Consider the following 21464-nt stretch of genomic DNA (forward strand, 5'->3'; position numbering starts at 1 on the left):
CTGTATTCTGCTTGTTACCCTGATGAAAGCGTTTCTTTTTTTCTAGGGGGCGTTCCCACAAGGCAGTGGTGTGGAGCCGAAGGGGACTGCGACGGAACGGTGACGGAGCCGTTTGGACCGAGTCTTGAAGATAGATCTCTCTGGTTTTTGTCCGAGGAAACTGCGTCTCGAGACGGTCCTATCGCTCGCTGGCAACGTGGTAGGAAACTGCTTTGTTGATCTTGACGGCGCAGTGTGTTGGGAGTATTAAGATTCCTCGAGAGATCAGAAGCGAGTAGGTTGTTTCTCTAAGGAAAGGGGAATAGGCCTGTATCGTTAAAGGAAAGACTCAGAGTGGGTTTTGTTTCTCTTAAGTACAAAGCGCCCCATCTCAAGGGATTGCAAAGTCTGAAACGATGGTTCAAAAGCAGACTTGTGCTGTTTGCAAAGCGTCTGTTGCACTGCTCAAAGACAAAAGACGCTCACCCGAGAAAGTTTTTGGAAACCGATGTCCGATAGGCACGGGGAAAGAGCTGGAGAGGTTTACGTATCGTCTGTCGAATTCTGTTCTCTTTCGTGCCCTTCCATTTTACAATAAAAGCTTTCGTGACCCTTTTCCCGTTCAGGCACTGTTGCTAGTGTTTTTATAAGGGGGGAAAAAAAAGCGTATGCCTGGTCTCTCGAGTGATTATTATTTTTTTATTTTTTTTTTCTTTTTCTCTAGACTAGTGGAATCGAGAATGTTCGCTGTAAGAACTTCATCCACCGGGATGGGAAGCCAGGCAACTTCCGAACGGGCCGTGGGCAGAGTTCCCTTCTTGATGCCATGCCTCTAATAAAGTGTGCAGTCTCGTTAGCTAGACGGGCTGCAGTACCCAATTTTTTTCGCCAGGTGGCAGCACGGCCTCCCAGGCGGAGTAAGGGCAGCGCATGCGCAGACGCGGCTTGACGCCGAAGGGGCGGGGCTTCCGGCCCCGTGCGTCTGGGCCGATGACGCAATCCCGCTTTGGCGCATGCGCAGAAGGGCTTTCTGGCCAAGGAAGGTCGGCGCATGCGCAGAAGCGGCTTTGACCCTTAGGGGCGGGGGCGTCTGGGCCGATGACGCAATCCCGCTTTGGCGCATGCGCAGAAGGGCTTTCTGGCCAAGGAAGGTCGGCGCATGCGCAGAAGCGGCTTTGACCCTTAGGGGCGGGGCTTCCGGCCCCCTGCGTCTGGGCCGATGACGCAATCCGGGTTTGGCGCATGCGCAGAAGCCTTTCTGGCCGACCGAGGGCGGCGCATGCGCAGAAGCGGCTTTGACCCCCTAGGGGCGGGGCTTCCGGCCTCGTGCGTAGGGGCAGATGGCGCATCCGGCCCGGGAAAGGTGGGTTCACTCCCGGCCCGCGCGGCGCGCTGGAGCGGCCGTGGAGGTGCGGAGCCTTCGCCGGGAGCCCGGAAGACTTTCGGGCCGGGACGTGCGGCGGCGCGCTCGGGCTGAAGGGCGGCCGGGGGCCGGCGGGCAGCGGCCCGGTCGGGGGGGATGTGGCGGCCCGGCGCTCGGCCGCGGCAGGGAGCGCCTGGTGCCGGCGGCGGGCGGGCTGAGGCAGGCGGGCGGCCCGGCCCGGGACCGGCGGGGCTGCCGCCGGTTCTCGTCTCCCCGGCAGGGACGGTGGTCAGCGGGCTCCTCACGGGGCTGCCCTTTTCTGGGTGGGTGGTTTTTTGTTTGTTTGTTTTTGGTTTTTTTTTTTTTTTGTCTCTCGGAGCCGCGCCGCTACCTCGGCGAGGAGCGGCGGCAGGCAGGGCGGCCCCGGTGCTCGCTCGTGGCGGCGGCGCCCGGGAGAGGGGTCGGCCCGCGCCGCCCCGCCGCCCACTCGCCGCCGCCTGCGGGCTGCCCGGGCAGCCGCCGCAGCCCTGCGCGGGGCTTTGTCTTTCCCCCAGCCGCTGGCCTGAGCCGTGGCAGGCGGCTGGGGCTGCCGGCCCCCGCGGGCCGCAGAGAGGCTGCCTCGGGGCCTGCGGTAACGCTGTCGCGGGGGGGGGGGGGGTGGGGGGGGGTGGTGTGTGTGTGTGTGGCTCAGGAGCCTCTTCCCGCCCCTGCGAGCGGGCCAGAGCAAGAAAAGGCAGCCGGCAGCGGAATCCCCAGCCGTCGCCCCCGACTGCTGCTTTCTCCGCAAGCCTTTTAACTGCCGGGGAGGGCTGGGAGGCAGCAGCAGCTCAGGTGTCTGGCTGATCTTGTGTCGTGACAGTCAGCTCCGGGGCCGGAGCAGCCGAGGGGAAGAGGCCTTTTGGTTTGCTTCCCAGCGAAACGGGGGTCTTTTGTTTTCCCTTTGTCCCTAGGTTCGTCCGGAAGCGTCCGTCGACAAGTCAAGGGGAGCGGAACCGAAGGTCGCTCGAGATGTTACTTCGCCACGCGTGCCTCGTGCTTGCGAGTCGGACTGCTGACTACGGAGGGATCCCTTTTGTAGCCGCCGAGGGCCCGCGAGGCTCCGTGTGCCCGCCGCTGCCGAGTGCTGCGCTGCGGCTCGGGCAACGGCCGGGGAGGAATTGTCGGTCCCTCGTGGTAACGCAGCCGGGCCTGCTAGGCGCTTAGAGCAGCGCGTCCGGCCGGGCAGTATTGTTTTCCGAGGCTGTAAAGGAGCCCGAGGTATAAACCCGCTTTACGTTTCCGTACGGCGGTGCGCTTTGTCGGAGAGCTCGGCCGTACTGACGGAGCTGGCACAGGGTTCCCGCGGGACTCCGGCTTTGCCCGTCTCGTGGAAAGGCTCCAGAGCCTGCTTGGGAAGCCGCTTGACAAGGCACGGCTTTGCCGTGATTTTTACGCCGGAATTCCGACGGTAACGCCAATGCCACGTGTTAGCCTTTCTCCGGCAGCTCTTCAAAGCAGAGTGAGCCTTAAGAATCGGATTGCCTTTTAACGAAATTCGAAACAAAGCGGCGGGGTGAAGCGGCTGGAAGCGTCCTGCCAGTCTGCCGTGGGTATCGCTGCCGTGCGTGTTACCTGCCTGTCTGCCGATCGCTCCTGCCTCTTGTTGTGCCCCGGTAATTCCTCTGGGGAAGGCGTTGGGCTCTGACTGCAGCGCACCCCGACTGCCTCCTGACCCCGGCGAGACGTGATCGGTGTTTGCCTTCCTCCCCTTTCACAGGGCCTCGGCTGTTGCGTGCAGAGAAGCTGTCAGCCTTGTGAGAGAGCACGCCGCCGGCAAGCGCATCGTGGTGCTTCGGTACCGAGCTGAGGCCGCAGGCGTCCGTCTTTTGTTTGCGGAAAGGGATCGCGAGGAAAGGTGCTGGCCTCGGAGGGGGAGAGGTGGCGGGGGAACAGGTAGGAGGCAGCTCTTTCAACCGGTTTTAGGCTTAACTCCTGGGTGCCTGAGCACGGTTCTGGGCTTCGGGGGGTTGGCTTTCGGCTTTTCGCCTTCAGCGCGTCCTCCGTCACCGCTGTCGGCGCGCGCTGAGCTGCGGCTCAGGGGACTGCGGCGATACGGGCCGTGTGCGTGCCAGCCGTCCTCAAGGCTAGAGCTGTATTCTGCTTGTTACCCTGATGAAAGCGTTTCTTTTTTTCTAGGGGGCGTTCCCACAAGGCAGTGGTGTGGAGCCGAAGGGGACTGCGACGGAACGGTGACGGAGCCGTTTGGACCGAGTCTTGAAGATAGATCTCTCTGGTTTTTGTCCGAGGAAACTGCGTCTCGAGACGGTCCTATCGCTCGCTGGCAACGTGGTAGGAAACTGCTTTGTTGATCTTGACGGCGCAGTGTGTTGGGAGTATTAAGATTCCTCGAGAGATCAGAAGCGAGTAGGTTGTTTCTCTAAGGGAAAGGGGAATAGGCCTGTATCGTTAAAGGAAAGACTCAGAGTGGGTTTTGTTTCTCTTAAGTACAAAGCGCCCCATCTCAAGGGATTGCAAAGTCTGAAACGATGGTTCAAAAGCAGACTTGTGCTGTTTGCAAAGCGTCTGTTGCACTGCTCAAAGACAAAAGACGCTCACCCGAGAAAGTTTTTGGAAACCGATGTCCGATAGGCACGGGGAAAGAGCTGGAGAGGTTTACGTATCGTCTGTCGAATTCTGTTCTCTTTCGTGCCCTTCCATTTTACAATAAAAGCTTTCGTGACCCCTTTTCCCGTTCAGGCACTGTTGCTAGTGTTTTTATAAGGGGGGAAAAAAAAGCGTATGCCTGGTCTCTCGAGTGATTATTATTTTTTTATTTTTTTTTTCTTTTTCTCTAGACTAGTGGAATCGAGAATGTTCGCTGTAAGAACTTCATCCACCGGGATGGGAAGCCAGGCAACTTCCGAACGGGCCGTGGGCAGAGTTCCCTTCTTGATGCCATGCCTCTAATAAAGTGTGCAGTCTCGTTAGCTAGACGGGCTGCAGTACCCAATTTTTTTCGCCAGGTGGCAGCACGGCCTCCCAGGCGGAGTAAGGGCAGCGCATGCGCAGACGCGGCTTGACGCCGAAGGGGCGGGGCTTCCGGCCCCGTGCGTCTGGGCCGATGACGCAATCCCGCTTTGGCGCATGCGCAGAAGGGCTTTCTGGCCAAGGAAGGTCGGCGCATGCGCAGAAGCGGCTTTGACCCTTAGGGGCGGGGCGTCTGGGCCGATGACGCAATCCCGCTTTGGCGCATGCGCAGAAGGGCTTTCTGGCCAAGGAAGGTCGGCGCATGCGCAGAAGCGGCTTTGACCCTTAGGGGCGGGGCTTCCGGCCCCCTGCGTCTGGGCCGATGACGCAATCCGGGTTTGGCGCATGCGCAGAAGCCTTTCTGGCCGACCGAGGGCGGCGCATGCGCAGAAGCGGCTTTGACCCCCTAGGGGCGGGGCTTCCGGCCTCGTGCGTAGGGGCAGATGGCGCATCCGGCCCGGGAAAGGTGGGTTCACTCCCGGCCCGCGCGGCGCGCTGGAGCGGCCGTGGAGGTGCGGAGCCTTCGCCGGGAGCCCGGAAGACTTTCGGGCCGGGACGTGCGGCGGCGCGCTCGGGCTGAAGGGCGGCCGGGGGCCGGCGGGCAGCGGCCCGGTCGGGGGGGATGTGGCGGCCCGGCGCTCGGCCGCGGCAGGGAGCGCCTGGTGCCGGCGGCGGGCGGGCTGAGGCAGGCGGGCGGCCCGGCCCGGGACCGGCGGGGCTGCCGCCGGTTCTCGTCTCCCCGGCAGGGACGGTGGTCAGCGGGCTCCTCACGGGGCTGCCCTTTTCTGGGTGGGTGGTTTTTTGTTTGTTTGTTTTTGTTTTTTTTTTTTTTTTGTCTCTCGGAGCCGCGCCGCTACCTCGGCGAGGAGCGGCGGCAGGCAGGGCGGCCCCGGTGCTCGCTCGTGGCGGCGGCGCCCGGGAGAGGGGTCGGCCCGCGCCGCCCCGCCGCCCACTCGCCGCCGCCTGCGGGCTGCCCGGGCAGCCGCCGCAGCCCTGCGCGGGGCTTTGTCTTTCCCCCAGCCGCTGGCCTGAGCCGTGGCAGGCGGCTGGGGCTGCCGGCCCCCGCGGGCCGCAGAGAGGCTGCCTCGGGGCCTGCGGTAACGCTGTCGCGGGGGGGGGGGGGGGTGGGGGGGTGGTGTGTGTGTGTGTGGCTCAGGAGCCTCTTCCCGCCCCTGCGAGCGGGCCAGAGCAAGAAAAGGCAGCCGGCAGCGGAATCCCCAGCCGTCGCCCCCGACTGCTGCTTTCTCCGCAAGCCTTTTAACTGCCGGGGAGGGCTGGGAGGCAGCAGCAGCTCAGGTGTCTGGCTGATCTTGTGTCGTGACAGTCAGCTCCGGGGCCGGAGCAGCCGAGGGGAAGAGGCCTTTTGGTTTGCTTCCCAGCGAAACGGGGGTCTTTTGTTTTCCCTTTGTCCCTAGGTTCGTCCGGAAGCGTCCGTCGACAAGTCAAGGGGAGCGGAACCGAAGGTCGCTCGAGATGTTACTTCGCCACGCGTGCCTCGTGCTTGCGAGTCGGACTGCTGACTACGGAGGGATCCCTTTTGTAGCCGCCGAGGGCCCGCGAGGCTCCGTGTGCCCGCCGCTGCCGAGTGCTGCGCTGCGGCTCGGGCAACGGCCGGGGAGGAATTGTCGGTCCCTCGTGGTAACGCAGCCGGGCCTGCTAGGCGCTTAAAGCAGCGCGTCCGGCCGGGCAGTATTGTTTTCCGAGGCTGTAAAGGAGCCCGAGGTATAAACCCGCTTTACGTTTCCGTACGGCGGTGCGCTTTGTCGGAGAGCTCGGCCGTACTGACGGAGCTGGCACAGGGTTCCCGCGGGACTCCGGCTTTGCCCGTCTCGTGGAAAGGCTCCAGAGCCTGCTTGGGAAGGCGCTTGACAAGGCACGGCTTTGCCGTGATTTTTACGCCGGAATTCCGACGGTAACGCCAATGCCACGTGTTAGCCTTTCTCCGGCAGCTCCTCAAAGCAGAGTGAGCCTTAAGAATCGGATTGCCTTTTAACGAAATTCGAAACAAAGCGGCGGGGTGAAGCGGCTGGAAGCGTCCTGCCAGTCTGCCGTGGGTATCGCTGCCGTGCGTGTTACCTGCCTGTCTGCCGATCGCTCCTGCCTCTTGTTGTGCCCCGGTAATTCCTCTGGGGAAGGCGTTGGGCTCTGACTGCAGCGCACCCCGACTGCCTCCTGACCCCGGCGAGACGTGATCGGTGTTTGCCTTCCTCCCCTTTCACAGGGCCTCGGCTGTTGCGTGCAGAGAAGCTGTCAGCCTTGTGAGAGAGCACGCCGCCGGCAAGCGCATCGTGGTGCTTCGGTACCGAGCTGAGGCCGCAGGCGTCCGTCTTTTGTTTGCGGAAAGGGATCGCGAGGAAAGGTGCTGGCCTCGGAGGGGGAGAGGTGGCGGGGGAACAGGTAGGAGGCAGCTCTTTCAACCGGTTTTAGGCTTAACTCCTGGGTGCCTGAGCACGGTTCTGGGCTTCGGGGGGTTGGCTTTCGGCTTTTCGCCTTCAGCGCGTCCTCCGTCACCGCTGTCGGCGCGCGCTGAGCTGCGGCTCAGGGGACTGCGGCGATACGGGCCGTGTGCGTGCCAGCCGTCCTCAAGGCTAGAGCTGTATTCTGCTTGTTACCCTGATGAAAGCGTTTCTTTTTTTCTAGGGGGCGTTCCCACAAGGCAGTGGTGTGGAGCCGAAGGGGACTGCGACGGAACGGTGACGGAGCCGTTTGGACCGAGTCTTGAAGATAGATCTCTCTGGTTTTTGTCCGAGGAAACTGCGTCTCGAGACGGTCCTATCGCTCGCTGGCAACGTGGTAGGAAACTGCTTTGTTGATCTTGACGGCGCAGTGTGTTGGGAGTATTAAGATTCCTCGAGAGATCAGAAGCGAGTAGGTTGTTTCTCTAAGGGAAAGGGGAATAGGCCTGTATCGTTAAAGGAAAGACTCAGAGTGGGTTTTGTTTCTCTTAAGTACAAAGCGCCCCATCTCAAGGGATTGCAAAGTCTGAAACGATGGTTCAAAAGCAGACTTGTGCTGTTTGCAAAGCGTCTGTTGCACTGCTCAAAGACAAAAGACGCTCACCCGAGAAAGTTTTTGGAAACCGATGTCCGATAGGCACGGGGAAAGAGCTGGAGAGGTTTACGTATCGTCTGTCGAATTCTGTTCTCTTTCGTGCCCTTCCATTTTACAATAAAAGCTTTCGTGACCCCTTTTCCCGTTCAGGCACTGTTGCTAGTGTTTTTATAAGGGGGGAAAAAAAAGCGTATGCCTGGTCTCTCGAGTGATTATTATTTTTTTATTTTTTTTTTCTTTTTCTCTAGACTAGTGGAATCGAGAATGTTCGCTGTAAGAACTTCATCCACCGGGATGGGAAGCCAGGCAACTTCCGAACGGGCCGTGGGCAGAGTTCCCTTCTTGATGCCATGCCTCTAATAAAGTGTGCAGTCTCGTTAGCTAGACGGGCTGCAGTACCCAATTTTTTTCGCCAGGTGGCAGCACGGCCTCCCAGGCGGAGTAAGGGCAGCGCATGCGCAGACGCGGCTTGACGCCGAAGGGGCGGGGCTTCCGGCCCCGTGCGTCTGGGCCGATGACGCAATCCCGCTTTGGCGCATGCGCAGAAGGGCTTTCTGGCCAAGGAAGGTCGGCGCATGCGCAGAAGCGGCTTTGACCCTTAGGGGCGGGGCGTCTGGGCCGATGACGCAATCCCGCTTTGGCGCATGCGCAGAAGGGCTTTCTGGCCAAGGAAGGTCGGCGCATGCGCAGAAGCGGCTTTGACCCTTAGGGGCGGGGCTTCCGGCCCCCTGCGTCTGGGCCGATGACGCAATCCGGGTTTGGCGCATGCGCAGAAGCCTTTCTGGCCGACCGAGGGCGGCGCATGCGCAGAAGCGGCTTTGACCCCCTAGGGGCGGGGCTTCCGGCCTCGTGCGTAGGGGCAGATGGCGCATCCGGCCCGGGAAAGGTGGGTTCACTCCCGGCCCGCGCGGCGCGCTGGAGCGGCCGTGGAGGTGCGGAGCCTTCGCCGGGAGCCCGGAAGACTTTCGGGCCGGGACGTGCGGCGGCGCGCTCGGGCTGAAGGGCGGCCGGGGGCCGGCGGGCAGCGGCCCGGTCGGGGGGGATGTGGCGGCCCGGCGCTCGGCCGCGGCAGGGAGCGCCTGGTGCCGGCGGCGGGCGGGCTGAGGCAGGCGGGCGGCCCGGCCCGGGACCGGCGGGGCTGCCGCCGGTTCTCGTCTCCCCGGCAGGGACGGTGGTCAGCGGGCTCCTCACGGGGCTGCCCTTTTCTGGGTGGGTGGTTTTTTTTGGGGTTTTTTTTTGGTCTCTCGGAGCCGCGCCGCTACCTCGGCGAGGAGCGGCGGCAGGACGGCCCCGGTGCTCGCTTGGTACTATAAAAACTTTCGTGACCTCTTTTCTCGTTAAGACAATGTTGCTAGTGTTTTTATAAGGAAGAAAAGTGTATGCCTAGTCTCTCGAGTGATTTTTTTTTTTCTTTTTATCTAGACTAGTTGAATTGAATATGTTCGCTCTAAGAACTTCATCCACCGAGATGTGAAGCCAGGCAACTTCCTAACGGGCCGTGGGCAGAGTTCCCTTATTGATTCCATTCCTATAATAAACTGTGCAGTCTGTTAGATAGACGGGCTGCAGTACCCAATTGTTTTCGCCAGGCGGCAGCACCGCCCCCCATGCAGACTAAGGGCAGCGCATGCGCAGACGCGGCTTGACGCCAAAGGGACAGTTCTTGGAAGGAGCAGAGACTTTGGGGTGAACAGCTCTGGAACATCTATAAAAGAACTGTGACAACCAGCACCGGGTGGAATGCCCCACCTGACGTGAAGTCGATCTGGGCTGACAGGACCCCCAGCTCCGTGCGGTGGTAGCTATTGCACCTTTCTTTATTTTTCCTCTCTTTCTCTCCATTTCCTGCCTCTATGCGAGTACCATTAAACTTATTTACGGCATTTGACCTCGTTTGTGTCTTAATCTCACTCTGGGAATCACAAAGAATCTCCCCAGACCTGACCATCTCGGGCCTGGACCTAACCCTAACCCCTAACCCTAAACCCTAACCTTAACCCTACACCCTAAAACCCTGCAACTTAAACCCTAACCGGCTAACCCTAACCGCCTAACCCTAACCCTAACCGGCTAACCCTAACCGCCTAACCCTAACCCTAAGAGGCTAACCCTGACCCTAAGCGTCGAACCCTAAGAGCCCTAACCCCAAACCCTAGCCCCGAACCCTAACCCTAAGAGGCTAACCCCTAACCTAAACCTAACCCTAACCAAGAGCCCTAACCCTAAGGGGCGTCTAACCCTAACAGCCCTAACCCTAAGAGGCGTCTAACCCGAACCCCAGCCCCCTCCCCCCACCACACATGTGCTCGCCCCGATCTGCCAACCCCCCTCCCCTCACCACACAGGCGCTCACCCCTACCTACCAACCCCTCTCCCCCACCACACACGCACTCGCCCTTACCTACCATTCCCCCTCCCCGCACACACGCGCTCTCCCCTACCTACCAACCCCCCTTCCCCCAACCACAAACGCTCGCCCCTACCTCCCCCCTTCCCCCAACAGACACGCTCAATCCTACCTAGAAAACACCTCCCCCCACCACACACTCGCTCGCCCCTACCAACTCCCTCCCTCACCACAGACGCGCTCACTACAACCTATAACCCCCCCTCCCCACACCACACACGCGCTCGGCCCTACCTACCAACCCCCCTCCCACAACCACACACAAGCTCACTACAAACTATAACCCCCCACCATAACACACACACACGCTCGCCTCTAACAACCAACCCCCCTCCCCCCACCACACACGCGCTCACCTTTGCCTACCAAATCCCCTCCCCCCACCACACAGATGCTCACGCCTACCTACAAACCCCCCTCCCCCCACCAAACACTCGCTCACCCCTACCTACCGACCCCCCTCCCACCACACATGCGCTCGCCCCCACCAACAGCCAAAATCCTCAACTAGAGGAATGTACTGAACCACATCCATCTGTGGCTCCGGAAGGAATCCCACCATCTCCAGATGTGAGGCTTTGCCTTTGGAGTAAACACACTGCTTTACAGTATTTGTAGAAACTGGCTGGATTAGACAGTGCCATGCTAGGACATACGCCACACTCATCTGTGCCCAGCCCTTGGGGACAGCACACCTAAGGACACTGAACACTCCTAACAGGTTGCAAGCCGTCCTCACTTTGTAGGTGGACTGTGACTTTCTAACTCAATTAGATACCTATGGACACAAATGGAGACAAGGGAGAAAGGTGAGGAGGTATCTTTCTGAGAGGTGGCCACAGTAACACAGCCAGTCTGTCCAGAGCAATGCTTCTGCATATTAAAAGGGACTCACTGAGCAAGTAGCCCCCAAAGGAAATGTCTCTTCAGTCTGCCCGAGAGCTCCTCACTGTCTTTGAGGAAAGATACTAACACAAACTGTTTGAGACCGGGTACAGGCAGAGGTCCAGGGTAGCAGGTTGTGTGACAGCCCACTTCTAGTCATAAGCATCATCATCATCATCAAAGTAGGAGTCGCAATCAAGGTTATCTGACTCATCATCAAACAGAAAGTTGTCTTCATCAAGGTCATCATCATCATCGTCTTCCTGCCACTGTGGTTCATACTCCTCATCCTCAACCTCTTTGCCACCTTCATCTTTGTTGGGGGAGTCACACAAGATGGTACGTTTTGGCCTATTGAGGAGGAGAGCATCAGAGCAGAGCCCTGGCTGTGAGCAGTAACCACAACCCAGGCCCACACCACCCTCATCCTCCCTATTACCATCACTTCAACATCCCCGTCCACAGCCATGCCTCAGGGACACAGCAGTCACGCAGGTGCACCTAGCAAAAGGCGATTAAATGGCCTTATCCATGCATGCAGTACAGGGCTGTGTCAGTGAGCCACCTGTGACCTGCCTAACAAGCTGCAGCCTGCCACCAGGTCTGGCATCTCAGACTCATTCCAAGGAGACCAGAAACTGTGCTCTGAAACAGAGTGTCTTGACTCAATTGTCATTCTTTTGTGCAACACTCAGCACCCTGTTCAGCTCCTGTCAGAGGGAACTGGTCACACTCGGAGACAGAAGATGCTGGTTGTGTTTCTTCATTTAAACAGCATGTCATTCAGGAATGGACTTGGTTTCGAATTCATCACCTTTCAATCATACTTAACACCTGCCAGCTCAGTAGTCTAGGACAGGGAAACAACAAACCATCTATTTCACCTCTCAACACTATTTTTCAGCCGTGTCAACTGTTCTCCATTCCCTTCTTAAAATAAATGTCAGGCCTCTCCATCTCCCTCCATGTATGTTCTTATTTTTGCTTCTCATTTTAGACACCTCCTAGATCTCTGAAACACCTCTGAAGAAAGAGTGTGACTCTGCAGAAAGCCAAGAGAATCCAGGGAAAGCAAGTTCCCTAACTGAGTCTGCCAGTTTTCTTGACTATAGCTGCATACAAGCCGAGGTTTTGCTGGTCTCCCTACACTACTGTCACATCTTTACCTCAAACCACACACATGATGCAAGTAATCAGTGTTACTAACTCTTCTGTATGTTAGCAAGCACAGGACAAAAATCTGGTCACTTGCTTTTTGTCTGCACTCACCCAGCTTTCCTTGATACCCTGCTACAAAAACTCACCCTATACAGGCAGGGACTGAAGCAGGCACATTTGAGAATTTCACCTTTCTCTGACCAGGATCTGCCGAAGTCTGGAGTCCAACATGGAAATCCTGCTAGCATGAAAGAACAGCCAGAAGAGAGAGACAATATACGTTTTGGGGGATATTTTGTGCTGCAAACCCCTTCCCTACATACACACAGCACTGACAGTCTATCCCCTCAGCTGATTAAGCCCCTTTCTAGGTTTGCCCAAGATCAAACTACAACAGAGCAAGACAAGCCACTAATGGGCATGTGGACTTCACCTGTGTGGAGTGCCAGAGAATTGCAAAGAGACGCTCCTTGATCTGGTGTACCAACTTCAAACCAGCATTGAAATGCTCTGCTTTCAGGAGCTGAAGAGAAGAGGCCAGGTCCTGGTACTGCAGCAGGGTTTCCTCTGCAATTCAAGGCCAACAAAGTCACGCTGCTTCCCATACTCTTAAGCAGAGACCGAGTTCCTTGGCTCTGATTATGAAGCCAGTCACAACTGCTTAGGTCTCCTGTGCACATACATTCCTCTTTCAGAAGGGAACATGTTACTTCTTACTGCATCAATCTCCACCAGCAGTGGACTTCCCAGAAATTACATCAAGAAAGCAAAAATGGGCTGGGAGAAGTGAGAGAGCCCAGCTGGGCACTGGTGTGTAAGCTATTGCTCCACTGCATAGCTGCCACCTTTTGAACCAGACAGCTGGGAATGCTAGACTATGCTTTGAGGAGGCTGCAGAACTTACCCAGAAGGATCTGCAGAGCATTAGTGTGCAGCTCTAGGTTCTCAGTCTGCTGTTCCACAATATCCATGCTCTCAGTGTCCTGGTTATAGTAGCTGTACACACAGGAGTAGGCCAGCACCTGGAGCAGTACAGATCATGCTGTAAGCATCCTTTTTCAGCTTCAGAGTGGGCAAGAAGAGAGTAGAAAATCCTTCCAGCCTTCATTACATATCAGTGGCTGAGAGAAGCCTGGCAGCACTTCTGGTCTGTGGTGATAGCCCAGTGAACAATTATGCAAAGTGACAGCAGTGCCAGTACCTAGAGCTACTTGTAGAATTGGAAATGAATTGTGTGATTATTTTGTACTGAAGTCTGAAATAACTAATCGTTCCCACCTGCAAGCCATCACAAGAACAGACTGTAAATTCATAACAAGTGTGACTGACCAGCAGGCAGAGTCAAAACAACAAATGCACAGAATCTATACTTTGCTGGGCAGCCCAAGTTGAACTCAAGTGGCAATGAACGGAGAGAATCAAAGAGAAGCAGGCACAGTGCTATAGAGCATCAAGAGCCCAGGACAAGGGCATTTCAACAAGTGACAAACTCCTATTAAGGATGAATGGCTCCTAAAGCCATCCAGGCACCCAGCAGGAAACAAGATCACTGTTTCCATTTAAAGAAATGGGCCACAAAAGCCAGAAGCAGCAAGCAACAGTGATAGGTATCCTGACAAACAGAGGGGCTACCATACTGAAAAGACAAAATGGGTCAGACACCCTTGTTCCACACGCCTCTCTCAAAGTCTGCCTACACAAACAAGGTATATATTGCAAAAGCAGTTCTACAAAGGCAATCCCCACCTCCTTCCTGTGTTTCAGGGGACAGAAGACACCACAGACCTAGGCTGTCACAGGCTTACTGCACATGCAGTGGCTGCACTGCAAATCCTTCATAATGTGGTTATCAGGGCATGCAGTAAGTAACTCAGTGGTCCCCAAACACTTACAGCTCATGAAATGAAGTTAAGAAAGAAAAATTGTAACATCAGCATCTAGAGGGATCTCCTAACTGTAAGACAGCATGATGCTTTTAAAAGGTAAGTACCACCACTGGGGCATTTCAAATTGGAATGGACCAAACCCAGTATATGAAAATTCCAAATACAGATCCTTATGCTGATTCTATGGTGTCAACTTGAGCTAGGCTCCAAACCCTATGACATGATTGTGAGGAACACTGCAGACAGAGCCCAACTCAGAGCGAGAGCAGGAAAAGGCATACATGAGCTTTTCCCCTGTCCTTATGCTCTTCCTCCCCTCAAGTTTTTTCTGTCTTCCCTTGTTTGGAGTAGAGCAAGGTAGGCAGCTCCTCACTTTAAGAAAGGCATAAAACATACCAATAGAATTAGGCCCAAACCTCAGCAAGCCTATATTATCCAGTCCTACCTTCCGTGCCTGTTCTAGCACTTTGCAGGCATCAAGCACAAAGGTCAAAGTCTTAATTTTTGGCATCTCACTGATGGAAGAAATGCTGTTCCTCAGACTCATAGCAAATTCCTGCAATAACCAAAGGAGGGGAAAAAAGGAAGTCAATGTTAAGCTCCACAAGATCAAAAAAATAGCACTTCTCACACCGGTAATTGCTAAGCATCCTGAAGTGCCACCCCAGAACATGCAGGTAGCAGGAGAGCATTTACTGCACCCTACTAGGACATCTCTACTGTGCCACCACTTCAGCCTTTTACAATATCTCAGCTATAGACAGAGTTCTGCCTTCAGTCCTTCAGTTGCCATTGCTTCCAAGTGCTACATCAGTTTGAGCGTGTGAACAACACAAGTTAGGTGTCCAGTTTCCACAACAGACTTGGTAGAAGAAAGCAGGCCAAGAACTACCCCTTACATCAGAACAGGGGTGAAATGACCAGGTCTCCCCACCTGGATCCAAAGCCTGCTTCTCAGCTTCAGGTAAAATATATTGAGACACAACAGAAATTGTCCTGCTTGCCAGGGCTAAAGCAACAGTCAGCATCTACAAAGGAAGGAGGAGGCCTTACCCTTGCATGATGATGGAAGGTGCATCTCTCATTGTAATCCTGAAAACGCTTCTCCTGCCAAGCTGCTTTACTCACCTGAAAGGAATGACATAAGTAACCTGTAACAATTTCTCTCAAGTACCTGGGCTGCCTGGAAATGGCTATCTACACATAGAGATTTTGACACTACTGTCAAAATCACTGGCAAGTGCACAAAGTCCAGAGCAAAGCGCTCAAGTAGAGATCCTTGTCATCTCTCTGAGGGGCCAAGTGCATCTTAACACAAGCATGAACCACTGGGATACAGCAAAACACTCACCACTCACCATAGCAGAGCAGTTGTAATAATCCTTATGAGTTGGCCTCCAGGGCTTGAGGCAACGCCAACAGAAGCCATGATTACACTTTGCACAGGTCATACTGCATGGTGGGAGAAGAACAATGGAAATCACTCAGTCCTAACAGCCACTGGCAGACAGTTCCTCCCAGTGGACCCCTACATCACAGGGCTAGAGTGTGCAACCCAGTCACTCCCATTCACTCAGTACTATGCATTTCCTTGCACATATTTTTAAAAGCCTTGGCTGAAAGCAGAGGATGCCTAAAATGAGTCATCATGTCCCAAAAACGAGCTGGGTAAACTGGCAGCACAATCTCAGAGTACCAACTTACCAAGTAACTGAAGGGTGAACTAAGCATTCCACAGTTTGAAGCAAGATCCACATGAGCACCTCACCTCTTCCCTCAGTAATGCAGCACTCCACAGTGCAGAAAGGCACTGCACAGCCCTAAGGCCACGCACAACATGTGGGGACAAATCACAGCTGGGCACTAAGGCCTGTGCCAGTGCAAGAAAGAAACAAATGGCAACACCTAAGCCCTGGCTTCAAAGCTGGAGGTAACTCCCCTATCATGTAAAAAGCTGCCAGAGACCCAAGCCAGTTCAAAAGAGACAGTTAAAAGAAAATTACCTAAAGTTACAGGAATAGGTGAGCATGAAAATAAAAATGGTGCTGAGCTATCCACTTCTCTAACCTGTACCTCTGTACATCTATAGTGGATTCTGAGAGCAGACAAATGTGTAGTATGAAAAGGTACTACAAAGTGAGGTTTTGTTCTACTACAGAGCTATCAATGGATTTAACTGTGAATGCTGCTGAACATTTTGCTTTTCCTAGGAGTTAAAACAAACAGTCATTCTTTTAAAACCATAAAACAGACATGCCGTAACTTACTCCACAGCCAAAAAAGCAGCACAATGAACCTAACTGTATGTCTTTGCCCTCTCCTGTCTTCAGTAGCAAACAAAAACGGATACTCACTGCAGGCACCCCTCATTTTTCTCTATCTGAGCCTGGCAGCTTGGGCAGTGCTTTGAAATGAGCTTAGCCAGATGTTTGCTTTGGGCTTCACTTGTCATTCCCTCATAGTACCCATCATCATCCACCCACTGAGACATGTGGCTGCAGCTGGCAGGATAATGGGCCTGAAAGAGAGCCAGTCAATCACACAAAAGCATAATGGTGTGTGCCCAACCCAAGACAGTATTGCCCGCGATTCCGTTCAGCTTCACCTCTGGGAAGTTGCAGTTGAAGCAGGATATCCAGGAGCATTTGGAACAGGCTGCCCCATAGCCAAGTCCATCCTTAAGGAGGATCTGATCACAGCCCTGAGGATTGGTGCACCATGTCAGGTTGGAGCAACACTCAACATAGCCTCTAAGGAGGGCTTTTTCATACTGTAATAAGAAGACAGGAAGGAGATACAAGGCAGAGTAGCTGCATGGTTAGACATTACAGTTGGGGTCTGGTGCCTATGGGCTTCATATCTGAATGAACAACTGCTCACAACAAAACAGCACTAAGTTTACTCTTTCATTCACTTTGTGTAAATTCTCCACCACTTGTGTCATATCTGAAAGCTGTTTGATAGGATTACAGAATAGCTGAGATTGTCTGCAGAAGTGCCTTCCAAAAACTAGTACAAACCTTCCAGCTCAAAGCAGGGCTGCTCAGGACCATGTCCAGCTGGGTTTTGAGCATACCCAAGGAGAGAGAATACAAGCCCCTCTTGTTCCAACATCCCATTACCCTACTATTTAAAAAAAAAAAAAAAAGTTTTCTTGTATTTAAATGGAATTCCTTGCATTTAAATTAATACCCATTGCCTCTTATAACTTTCACTGGATATCACCAAGAATCCAGCTTCTTAATCCCATTTGTGAATTTACACGTCAATAAGGATCCATCCCTGAGCCTTCTCTTCTCCCGGCTAAACAAACCCAGCTATTTCAGCTCCTCCTAGAGGTGCTCTAAAACTTAAATCATCTTTGTGGCCTTTTGCTGGATCCTCCCCAGTATGTCCATGTCTTTTTTGTCCTGGTGAGCCCAGAAATGGACACAGTACTCCAGATGCAGTCTCACAGCACTGCGTAGAAGGGAAGGATCACCTTCCTCAACCTGCTGTCAGTGCTCTTCCTAATTCAACTTAAGATGCTAGTCGACCTTCTTGGCCACAAGGGCACACAACTGGCTTATGTCCAACTTGTCCACCAGCATCCCATTTTTTTTCTGCAGGGCTGCTTTCCAGACGGTTCCCCTGGCACATACTGTTGTATTGGGTAACTCCACCACAGGAGCAGGACCTGGCATTTCCCCTTTGTTGAACTTAATGATATTCTTGTTTGCTAAGTTCTCTAGCCTTTTGAGGTCCCTCTGAATGGCAGCACAACCATGTGGAGCATCAACCAGTCCTCCCAGCTGTTTAGCATCTACAAAATTGCAAAGGGTGCACTTGGTCCCATCATCCAGGTCATCAATTAAGATCTTAAACAATGTTAAACTTAGTATCAGCCTCTGGGTTACACCACTAGTGACTGGCCTCCAGCTGAGCTTTCTGTCATTGGTCATATCCCTTTTTGCTCAGCAGGCCATCTCACCGTCCACTCATCCAGCTTGTACTTCATCAGTTTTTTTTTCCTATGAGGATGTTATGGATGATGGTGTAGAAATCCCTACTAAAGCTGAGATAAACAACATCTCCCCTCACCCACCCAGCCAATCATCTCACCATAGAAAGCTATCAAGTGCCCTTTATAACTTTTTTCTGATTTTAAGTTCCTCTGCAGACTTTTGCTTAGTTACATGATGTGCAAAGGGAAAGGATGCTCGCTTTGCCCACAGCCTCTAGACATTACTGCAGAGGACAAGGCAAACTGATTGTCAGTAAGGGACTGTTCAGGTAGGGATCCAGGATGCAACCATACTGCACCTAATAGCTTAGTTTTCTATGCTCAGTTACTATAGCATAAAGACTGTATGAACATACACAAAGCTAGAGGAAGTTCAGAAGAAATCCTGTAGTCTTCACAGCCCTCCTGCAGATATTTCTGCATATCTGGAGAGCTGCTCTAAAGCCATCAGGCACAGAAAATACAATACAGGTCACAACAAGCACTAGAGGGAAAAGGTACAAGCCCTGAAGGGCTCAGATGGGACCTCATTCACTTCTCCCTCTCGTTCATTCTATCTGTCAGGCAACCTAAAGCAGAGAGCATGCACTGACAGACTACAAGGATGTCAGCCTGTGTTACGGCAAAATGCCCAGTGGAGGCGAAGTCTCAACAAACCCACTTCATTCTTCTCAAGAGTCAACAACTGTCTGTTGTCATCCTGTTGATAGGTGATGTGATCATTTCTGCCCAGGCACCAGCACCCAGAAAGATAAATGGGTACTTCAGTCAGCAAACAGCACCAAAACACATTCTTCACAGAGGCTGAATTTCACAAGGTCTGATGTCTGGAGTTTTACTCTATCCTGTTTTCTTGGTGAGAAGACAGAGATGCAACTGCTGAAGTGGATCCAGGATTTCCACTGGAACCATAAGAGAAAGAGCTGCTCTCAGGAAGCCTAAAAGGAGAGACGGCAAGTGTCCAGAAAAGGTCTGGGAAGAAAACTAGCCAGGTACAATCAAGAAGTTGCCAAGTACCACATGGCGCTGGCCAACAGACCTCAGAGGAACTTTTGCACATGCTGGAGTTAATCCAGATATGGAGACTATGGCATGATTCCCAGCAAAGAATCCCTGGGGGCAGAATGAAAGACCACCTCTGAACAACAGACTCTCAAAAAACTTGAGGGAAAAAAGGCTGAGAGAAAATCTCAGAGACATGACAGGATTTATGTTTTGTAGAAATATAAGCATGGGAAGTTTAAACTCACATATTTTTGTATTGGCAAGAGCGTAACCAGCAGGCAAAGGAAGGGATTTCTCACAGATATTTGGCACTGGTGACACAACTGGATACTGGGAACAGCTTGGGCTCCCAGGCACAAGACATTAACAAATTAGAGAAAATGTCATCCATAGGCCACCAAGACAGTCACGGGCTGGAGCACAGAACATATGAGGGTGGGCTGAGAGAGCTGGGTTTGTTCAGCGTGGGGAGAAGTCAGCAGACGGGGATCTTACCACTGCCTAGAGCTACCTAAAGGTAAGATGCAGAGAAGACTGTACCTAGAGCACTATGTTTTAACCTCAGCATTAGATCTTCACACAATAATCTGGCTATTTTGAGCACAGGGTTTGACCAGAGATCTCCACAGATTATTGCAATGTAAATTATTCTGACTGTATGTATGATGACTCTGCACGACACTCCAGCCGTACCACTTACTGAGCAAAACCAGAAACATAATGCTTCAGTGAGAGCATCAGAGCAACTTGTTAAAACTGGCTGCAATTTAGGTTGACCTGGAGTAATCTTTTTACAAAATAGCCATAGCAACATGATATTAAACCTTGCTCTCAAACAGGTGTGACCACAGGATTTACAAAGCCAATAAGAACTAACTACCCAGATACATGCACTAATTCTCCAAGCACTTCTTTCTCACAAAACAAGATACAAAAGATACACTGAAGGAAATGCTTTTCTGTAGCCTTGGCCATTTTGGTTGCCAGTTTGCAAGCTTAAAGAAAAACTGTAAGACAGAGCAGTCTTTCTGACTACTGTTCATTTCTCCTTATGATTGTTCACGCAGGGTCATGACAGTAACAAGCTGGTAGAGAAGGAGAGTATTTTTGGAAAAGGAATTGCTGGTGGACACCAACCAAATGACAGAGCAGTGTAAAACAGATGACACACACATGTTTTGTCCAACAATTAACAAAAAGAGACTGTCATGCGACAGCCACAGCTTTACCATTAGGTGGGAAGGGCATTCAGCTCTATTAACTACAAAATGAAAGAACAGGGAAAACAAGCAGCTCCTGCTGCCCCCTGCTGACTGAGGACTGAGGTGAGCAGAGCTCAGGAGCCTGGTTTAGAGACATCTGTAAATACACATAGACTTCAGTATGTGTGAAGATTTAAGTCTGATGTGGCAACTTTTGTCATCTTCACAAAAACCTGAGGTGCTCAAAGCCAGAAACTAATGGAAGAGAAAGGACACTGTGGTCATGGATGCACTGACAAAATGAAATTGCTCAAATGTTTTCTCTTCATTTGTCCTAGATTTTACAAATGCTTCCAGTACACCAGCAGAGGACACATCATGAGCTGCTACCAGAGCTCTCACCTGGTCCTCAACTAATGATGCACCTGAAATGTTGTCTGCTGGAGAGATGTTTGGAGGAAATACCACTGTGCTCTTTTGCTGATGTTATACTTTCTGGAGTAGCTGGTATTGACCGTGATCAGAGACAACAGGTACCACTGGGCAGAAATCTGGTCTGCCTCAATTATCACACTGCCAGCCTTAGTATTGGGAAGGGGAAAAGCAGCAGCAAGGTTAGCTGCTAGTGCTGACCAAAATGAAAAAGAGCTTGGACACCCAGTAATCACCTCTCCTATTTCACCTTGGCTATTATCTCCTCCGAGGAAACGATGGAACAAATGAAGGCTGTAGTTGGCTGTGCACGGCACTCAGATATGGGACAGGTACAGTTGACAACCATGTTCTGTTCAATACGAGTCGTGAGATACTCACTCCAACAGGGCTGTGAAGGCAGAAAAGGAGAGATCAGAGCTAAACAGGAACTGCATCACCTGGGTTATGTGACCCTGGAAGCCCACCCCACCCAGAGGGTACACAAAATCACCACAAACCATTGATAAGCACTCAAAAACACAAAAGTGGGAACAGACTAATCAGGAGATAAAGTATCACAACAAACAAGGGAGCTGAGAAAAGAGAATGAATGAGCTCTGTGGAAATCACCCAGTAACAGCTTCAGACAGAGAACAGCTGCTCCAACTAGGCAGCAGCAATCCTCTACCAAGTTACATGAGCCAAAGACCCCAGGACCTTCACCTTGCAGCAGTAGTGCATGCAGCAGAGGGTTGGTGGCTTCTCAGTGAGACACAGCTGGTTCACACAGACTGGGCAGTGGGTTCCTGGGCGTGGTGGGGGCTGGGCATCCTGCACTTGCAGCCCTGAGGAGATGAGCAGTGTCTCACGGTTCTCCACATAGCACTGTATCAGGAAATCCACATTCCACCTGCAGTACATGAGGAGGTGCCGAGCAACATCATCTGAGATGCTCAGAGTATCCTGGACCTGCTGTACTGTCTGGTTCATGAGCAGCTTTGCCTCCTCTGGACTAAGTGTGTGCCCCATTGGCACCTGCAGCATTGCCATGAGAAAATCCTCCGACCTGCCTATGCCAGGATTCAACCTGACATGGAGAAATGAG

At 53.1% G+C, this 21464-nt stretch overlaps 1 protein-coding gene across 1 annotated transcript in view; it reads right to left on the reverse strand.

Moving 5' to 3' along the window:
- Positions 1-10610: 10610 nt before the first annotated feature.
- The window catches only part of LOC130157374 (cullin-9-like), a 35158-nt gene continuing 24304 nt past the window's right edge, over positions 10611-21464 (reverse strand). The window contains 11 exon segments of the mRNA XM_056356814.1: positions 10611-11042; positions 11996-12087; positions 12283-12416; positions 12754-12871; positions 14181-14291; positions 14789-14863; positions 15094-15187; positions 16090-16253; positions 16341-16505; positions 20628-20768; positions 21083-21446. Coding sequence (XP_056212789.1) covers positions 10844-11042; positions 11996-12087; positions 12283-12416; positions 12754-12871; positions 14181-14291; positions 14789-14863; positions 15094-15187; positions 16090-16253; positions 16341-16505; positions 20628-20768; positions 21083-21446 — 1657 coding nt within the window. The 3' untranslated portion in view covers positions 10611-10843.

Source organism: Falco biarmicus, chromosome 12, assembly GCF_023638135.1.
Source record: "Falco biarmicus isolate bFalBia1 chromosome 12, bFalBia1.pri, whole genome shotgun sequence".
NCBI classification, from domain to species: domain Eukaryota; kingdom Metazoa; phylum Chordata; class Aves; order Falconiformes; family Falconidae; genus Falco; species Falco biarmicus.